Consider the following 8456-nt stretch of genomic DNA (forward strand, 5'->3'; position numbering starts at 1 on the left):
GAGTGATAAACATAGGCTCTAAGAGCACTATAATAACTGAATTTAATTTTATTAATCAAACTAATGTAATGTAAACCTTTTAAAAAAGCAGAAAACATATGCTATCAATATGTACTATACTTGAAAGTTAAAGTCCTTAGAAAATTCTTACAAGGTTCATTACAGCTTATATTACAGATACCTAGAGAGTTGTTTTAACTCTGAAAAGTCAACTCTATCTACGGAATTCTAGCAGATCCAACAGATACAATGTGCTGAATTATTCAAACTTCATTTAATTGATACAGGAAAGCTAACTTTGTTTAGCCAGGTAGAACCCAAAGAAATTGTGTTAACATCCTAAACATTATCAAGAAATAGGCCTCCTTAATACTAATTGTCTCAATCACTTTTCTGTCATTGCTGGGTCAAAACACCAGCTCCCGAGTTAAAAGAGGAGAGGTTTAGTTAGCTCACAGATTTTAGAGGTTTCAGTCCATAATCTGCTGCTCTAAGGAAGAGTGGCATGGCAAACAGGTGTTGGAAAAAAGAAACAGTTCATGGCAGGGAGAAGGTAGCAAAGCAATAAGAGACAAAACAAGCCTCCTCTGTCCCTTACATTGTATCCAGGCTACCAGAATTAGGGTAGTGTCAAACTAACTAATGGACTAACTTAGTAATCCACTCATCCTTAATCCTAGCATTGCACCATGAATCAATCACACATGCTAGATCCAGCAGCTCTGAAAAAGCCCCATCTAATGGCATGAGGCTTTGGGGGAACATCCACATACAAGGCATCGCTCTAAGCAAATACCTCTTTGCTGAGCAAATGACAGATTTTAAGGTAATGTTTCCTTAAGATCGTGAGAACCTTTGTAGTCTTTCTTGATAAAGTCCTATGGGCATTTACTACTAGAAGAAAATATTAATTTCTAGACCACTGTCTCTAATTAGTCTGGTAGATACAGATAAAGGTAAGTTACACCATTACTATTCTCTGGTAGATTCTAATTAAAACACAAATTACAGTAACAAATTAATTTTAGTGTCTAATCAAATTTGCCATCAATTTCATTTAAGTGAGGGACTGCCTGTTTAGCAAAATACCAAGGGGTTCTCTGTTTAGCAGAAAAACAATTCTGTATTAACTAAATCAGAAAATTTCAACAGCTGAAATGGTACTGAAACTTGGCACTTTGGACTTTACAGTGTATAATTACAAAAAACATTGAACTGCACTTCTAAATTGCATACTGTGTCCCACAAAAATGAGAAAGTAAATGTTTCTGCATAGATTGAAAAACTGATAAATTTTATGCATTCCAAATGGGAAGTATATTAAGAAAATACACAGCTAAAACAAAGTCAAACGATAAGAAAGAAAAAAATTACCTTTGCTGATAAATAGTGCTTGTAGTAGTACAACTGAAACAGCAGAAAAGCAGAACTTGCCAGCGTGAAAAGGGCCAAAATCACGTTCTTACTGATCTTACTCATCAGTCTGTGGTATTCACTCGGTTGTGTTTCATAAGTAACCCAGTTATTTTCATCTTTTTGGATAGGAAGACAAACTTGTTTTCTGTGGACAAAAATATACTTCTGAAGATTCAAAACAGTATTTTAAATTCCTACCTCTAAATCAGCAATAACAGAAAGAAAAACTTCTCTAAAGTGCCACAGAACAAGGAGTGTGAGCAAGGAGAAGGGCTTCTTCCAAGCCCCTGATTCAGTAGATCTGGTGGGGAGCCTACGAATGTGCATCTCTGACAAGTCCCTAAGTGATCCTGCAGCTACTGACCGCACTGAGAACCACACTCGGGCCAAGAAGCTGAAACAAGTTTTTAGTCAAGAGATATGCTCTATATGATAGCCCTAAAGGGAATATAACAGAACAGTAACAAGAAACAAAACGATCCAGTGATAGAACAGCAGGAAATCTACAATCTTACTGTATTGCATATTGTTTATCCTTTAAATAGTTGCCCAGACTACCAGCCCCAGCCCTGTAAAGTCAATCAGCAACATACATGTCAGATTACTTCCCTGCTTCAGTGATCATCACTCTGCCTGTGTTTTGTCTGCGTGCTTACAGGTGTTGGACAGGGGAGGCAGAAGTGGCTTCCTTGCTGGTTCTCCCCATCCAGCAGGGCTGTTACCGCTGGTTTTCTTATTTTTGCTGAATCCACAAATTATCTCTCTCCATAGTCTCAGTTCAGATCCTTCCTGTGTTGATAGGACCCACTTCTCTTCTGCCTCTCTAGCTCATGCTGCAGTATTCCAAGGTCTGGACACAACTTGGAGAGGTTCTTTCTCCGCTGCTCACCATTCCACCATTTGCCTGGAAGTCCACTTATCAGAATCTTGAACCGTTGTATGAGTTTCACTAGTCCAAACTAATTACGTTAATTAATTCCACCACAGGAAATGGGGAGAGACTCAGCAAGAAGCTAAACCAGGCCTTCCAGCGAGCCAGGGTCTGCCATGGGGACCCGGAAGACTGCTTCCCTCATTCCTCTTTCTTTTCTGAAATGCTTTCATCTACTTCCATAAAAACCAGCTATTCACGCCTGCTTTTACATGACTGTTTAAATGATGTCTTCAATGAGCTTCCAAAAGTCAAAAATGACCTTTCCCATTTCTAAACTTTCAGTTTTACTACAGGAAGTAAATACTTACTGTGTATTTACTAAGCATAGATGGGGAAAAAAAGCTAAGCAATGGAGATAAAATGATAAGACAGTTTAAAATACAGTTCCCATCTTCTAAGAGTTTAGACAAGTCCGGAAGCTTGCAAAAGAACAGCAGTAGTGATGGGAGTGGAGTGACGTACCCAGAAAAGATGGGAAGCTTTTCCAAAATGCATAAGCACCATTCCTGATCACCACCATTATCTATTAAGAGCCACTACTCTAAGCTAGGTGTGATGGCACGCTACTCGCTACTCGGGAGGCCGAGACAAGAGAACTGAAAGTCCAGGCTGGGCAACTTTGCAAGACCCTGTCTCAATGAAAGAGAGAGAGAGAGAGAGGGGAGGGGAGGGGAGGGGAGAGGAGAGCATAAGGAGGCCAACTAACTTTAAGGAGTTACCATGTTCTATTTTGATTAACAGCTATTAGTGCCCACAAATCATTCTTCTACTGGCCTAAAATGGACTGAACTACTACCAAGTACTAGGAAGTATGTTAATTATACTAAAATAAACTGCACAATGCACAAGAGCACTAAAAATATTAAATAAAAGCCCTCTGTCCTGCAGGGACTTTTATAATTAGAGTATAAAATATCAAATAAATGATTTTTTGAGATTAAAGCCAACACCTGGTTACAACTCTCAAACTATAAATACTTAACAGCATCATACAGAACAGTGTGGAATGAAACCTAAACAAAATATTATTTCTTTTTATATGCAGCACTTTAGCTATCACAGAAAAAACACCAGAGGATTTTTCTTAAGAAGAAGATAGTATTGAAGAAGATAGTATTGTAAAAAATAAACTGAAGTGAGTGGGAAAAGAGGGAAAAAAATGACAAATGTCTGCAGAAAAGAGACTGGGGTGGTAAGGGAACTTAAAGAGGTTTAAGCAACACAAGTATCTTAAAATTCTAATGCAAATATGCTGTTAGTATAAATATATTATAACAAAGAATTTTACTTAGAAGAAATGGAATTAGGATGCACCTAGTACATAAGTTGAGATTTAGAGAAGAAGAAATAAACGGCTGACTTTTTACCAAGGGAACCACAAATGGGTTAGAGATGTCAGAGCTATCAATCTCCGCCATCTTTGAGCCCTGGGAAGCTACAACCTAAGACTGGTCACCACAGTCAAGAATACATTCTTTTATTCTTCCTTTCATTTTTTATTACAAATTTATTATATGTCCAGACATGAAAAAGGTGAGATAAAACTGATAGCAGATGAAAATCATGCCCAAATATGATGAAAAAAATGTACAGGCCGAAACTTTCTGGAGTTTTCAGGCTCTCTACAGCCAAGAGCAGCGCTCTGCATTTATTCAATGGCCTACTTCCTCATACATGTTACCACTTGTTCTTTGAAGGTACTGGTATGAAAAACCTTGGGATATGGTTTAATCTGACACTCCTCTTTGCTCCTACTCTTTTGAGAATTGCCTAAAGAGGGGTATGTTTGAAAGAATGTCTAACAGCCTGACTTTAATAATCTCCTTCTCCCATTTCTACCTCTTATCAACTTGATATCAGGGCCTCTCAGACAACAATGTCCTGCCCTGACATCTGATTCAGGCTTATAAGATGATATGTGACAGTGCAGTGCCTGCAGTGCTGGTAGGTACAACTTACTCAGAGATATCAGGGAATGAGAGGAAGGCAGAGGGGGTAGGCAGGCAAAACTGACATGCAGGGAGTGAGAGGTCGACATACTGAGTGTCAGTATGCCCTGAATTACAAAATAAAATGAAGCTCAACTGTACAATGAGGCAAAGGTGTGGTTACAGGGCTAAGACAGAATAGGAGTCATAAGGAGAAAAGGATTCTGAGGATATATTCAGAGGTAAGACAAAAAAATTTTTTTTCAGCTATTTTGAGAAGTACAAAGAGGTTCAGTACCATGGCGGCCCTTCAGTCTTCCCTAGATATGACGGTTCATTTCCTTTGCTTTCACTGTTAACTTCTGTAACAGTGTCAACAGCCTGGAAGTAAAGATTAGACTGCAGAAGATTAAGAAGTCTTCACCTATTTATCATTTATTCACCTTTTTTTTTTCTTTTTGGTGGTACTGGAGGTTGAATTCCCAGCCTTATACATGTTTGGAAAGCACTTTAACACTGAAGCATACCCCACACTTTATGCACTTATTTATTGAGAGACAAGGACTCATTAAGTTGGCGAAGCTGGCCTCAAACTTGTGATGTACCTGCCTCAATCTCCTGATTCACTGTTATTATATGTGTTTACCACCACAACCTGCCTTATCATTTCTCAGTCTTTCACAACATAACTTCTGCCTCAACATAATATTGGGAAACACAAGATAGAAAATGTAGTCTGTCCATCTGGTCCTCTAGAAAAGTCAAATACACAGCAACTCCTTTGTAAATGACTAGGATGTGAAGGGGTTTTGGAAACAGTAGCTGAAATCAAAGACCTACGGAAGAGAAAGTGGATAAGAAAAGAAGTAAAGAGGAATGTTGGGAGCATCATTATACTGAATTTCAAATTATACTGCAAAGCCATAGTAATGGTCCAGCATGGTGAGGCACACCTGTAATCCCAGCACTCGAGAGCCTGAGGCAGGAGGATTGCTGTATGTTCAAAGCAAACCGGGGCTAACTAGTAAGTTCAGGTCCAGCCTGAGCTACACAGTAAGATTCTGTCTCTAAACACCAAACCAAACCAAACATCATGGTACTTATACAGAAACAGACATGTATACCAGCATAACAAAACAGAAGACAGAAATAAACCCATGTACCTATAGCCATCTGAGGTTTGACAAAGAGGCCAAAAACCTACACTAAGAAAACACATCCACTTTAACAAATAGTGCTGGAAAAACTGAATATTTAGATGCAGAAAAATAAAGCTAGAGCTCTATCTTTTGCTCTGTATTAAATCACAATGTGGATCAAAGACCTAGAGATAAAACCAGAAACTAAAAATGCTGGAAGACAATTCATGGAAAAAACTTGACACCACAGCCACAGGCAAAGCCTGACTAGAACTCTAAAAGCATAAGAAATAATATCAATCAGTGAGTGAGATTACATCAAATTGAAAAGCTTCTGTATAACAAATGAAATAATTAGAGAGACAATATACAACCCACAGAACGGGAGAAAATCTTAGTCTTCTGATAGATGATTAATACAAAAAATGCACAAAGAACTCATGAAATTAATCCCCCAAGAAACAAATCAAAAAACAGGGGAAATGAACTGAATAGTCACTTCTCAAAAGAAGTACAGAAATATCTTTAACTATTTGTTAAATGACAATCAGAACTACTCTGAGGTTCCATCTCACTCCAGTTTGAAAGGGTTGAAGCAGGGTATAGTGGCACACACTTGTAATCCCAAGACTCCAAGAGGCTGAGGCAAATGATTGCCAAGTTCCAGCCCAACCCAGGCAGTTTAGTGATTTATCAAGACCTTGTCTCAAAACCAACCAACCAACCAACCAACCAGGCTCAGTGTGATGAGGCTCAGTGTGAAGCCTTGGATTGCTGTATGAACTAGAGGTGAAAGAAAGAAAGAATGAATGCTGGTGAAGATGTAGGAAAAAAGAACCCTCACAATGAAACAGGAATATGAACTAGTACAACACTATGGAAATCTGCATGTACATTCCTCGAAAATCTAAACACAGGAATACCATTTGATCTAATTATATCACAGATGTATATTTTCTTGAAATAACAAAAGACAGCATTCTCTAGTGTAGTGATGTCGAATTTTCGAGAGCTTTCAATGATAATGAACAGCTCCCTGTGGTGTGCCATAGGTTTGCCACCATTGCTGTAGGGACACATGCATATTTATATTACAGGAGTGCAAGTCACAGTAGCTATGCTGTGAAAACAGCCTAGATGCCCCTCACCAGAATAGAGAAAATGAGGTCTATAAAACACATTAGAGAGTATTATTCAGCTATGAAAAATGAAATCACATCATCTGCAGTAAAATAGGTAGATCTAGACATCATATTAAGTAAAAAAGCCAGACTGAGAAAGTAAAATAGCTCATTTTTTTGTTACATGAAAAACAAGAGATGACAGGAAACTAGGATGTAGGCTTCAGACATAGGATAGGGACAAGAGAGTTAAAATGGAGGGACTGAAAAAATATCAAGATATATTAAATGACGTACCGGTTTTCTCAAATGAACTTCACTATTTTATATTACTAACAGGCATTAATAAAAGAAAAAAATTACAGTGCAAAATTTTTAATTAAAATTCTATTTAAAAACAGGAAGATAGGTGTGGCTATCTTTGAGTTGAGGGGAGCTTAGGTGTTTTTCTTTACTGTTCATCTTAACTGAACAAAACTTGTACTAAGAAAAATGTGCATATTACAATAAAAGCACACTGCTGCCTGTGGCTGATGGGCCCTGGAAGCATAGACTTGGGTAATGTATCTAGTCCGCCGATCCTTCTCTTGGAACTGCTCCCCTGTTGTGTTTCCCTACCACCCTGCACTAAGCATCTTCATTCTGTCACACTCTTCCACCATTTCGTTCTTGCCCTGGAGCGCTGGACTATGAACTAAATCCTCTGAAACTGCAAGCCAAATAAACTTTCTTTGAATTATGGGTGTTAAGAGATTTCCTTCCACTATTACAAAAGCTATCTAATATATCTTTTAAACTTTTCTAAATTATTTCAATATTTTAATAAGGAACATGTATTATTTTCATAACAAGTTTTTCCTAAGGAAAATGTATCAGGGATAGCTTAATAACTACCGTATTTACCATATAGTAGCTAAAGCTTTATTACTTAAATATATGGTTTTTACATCAGCAATGTGAGCATCAATTTGGAGCCTGTTAGAAATACAGAATTATTAGGCCCAACTCTAATCTGCAGATACACAATGTGTATTTTAACAGAATCCTCAGGTGATTCATGTGTATCTTAAAATATGAAAAGTATCAATTGAGATGTTAAGGGCATTACATGCAGGGACAAGAGAAATAATATCTACCTAATATATCCCTAGCACCAAGCAGTGTTTGAAGCATACTTCTGTTAAATAAATATGTAAATGTTTATTTTTGCCAGAGTTCCCAGAAGTAGGAGCTTAATATTTGCTATAAATGCTACTAAGTTAGGTCAATAACAATGATTCCTAGAATCTATGATTATTTGTAACCCTAATTAAAAAAAAAACTTACTCTTAAATCTGAGATCCACATACCTTCTTCAATACTAGACTCCTATCTATGACTGCATCCTATAGTTCCTCTCTTTACAATCTTTCCTTGAAAGCAAATCTATTCTGGAGATTTTAAACTAGCACTTCTTGGAACAAATTCACTACTAAAGTTTCAGTCTCTATGCTCTGGTTATATTTTCAATTCTATTACCTATATCTCAAATTGAATGTTCAAAACTATTTTATTCTCCATCAACTATCTTTCTCTCCCCCTTCAGAAACAGGTAGGTCTCCTTTCTTACACACTCAAGATTTACAAGTTTTATAAAAGAAACTGCCTGGCTCAATAATATCATTAAAAGAACAGGATCTAGAGTTAAATGACAGTCAAGTGTTTAATTATTGGTAACTTGAAAGGTATAATGCAAATCACTGTACTTCAACACCTGCTGGAATTCAACAGATTTCTCATTTTTGTCAATAACATTTAGATACACTTTTTAGAAACCCATATTCAAAACACAAATTATCTAAAGGCTAAGGGTGTAGCTGAGTGCTTGCCTAGCATACCTGAGGCCAGCACTGCAAACACTAAATAAATATGTAAATTA

General features: G+C 37.3%; 1 protein-coding gene across 19 annotated transcripts in view; it reads right to left on the bottom strand.

The window, feature by feature from the left end:
• LOC100721890 (FSD1-like protein) overlaps window positions 1-8456 on the bottom strand; it is a 177541-nt gene that overhangs the window by 60508 nt on the left and 108577 nt on the right. For 17 of the 19 annotated variants that reach the window (XR_010039215.1, XR_010039218.1, XM_063224353.1 and 14 more), the window contains one exon: window positions 1375-1561. The exons of the other annotated variants lie outside the window; for them this stretch is intronic. Coding sequence is in view for 15 of the 17 variants with exons in the window: in XM_063224353.1 (XP_063080423.1) it covers window positions 1375-1561 (187 nt within the window). In the remaining 2 variants the exon portion in view is untranslated. The remainder of the gene's footprint in view (window positions 1-1374; window positions 1562-8456) is intronic. 19 annotated transcript variants of the gene reach the window in all.

This window comes from Cavia porcellus, unplaced genomic scaffold (assembly GCF_034190915.1).
Source record: "Cavia porcellus strain 051 isolate PalLab524CR breed Dunkin Hartley unplaced genomic scaffold, mCavPor4.1 scaffold_1, whole genome shotgun sequence".
Taxonomy (NCBI): Eukaryota; Metazoa; Chordata; class Mammalia; order Rodentia; family Caviidae; genus Cavia; species Cavia porcellus.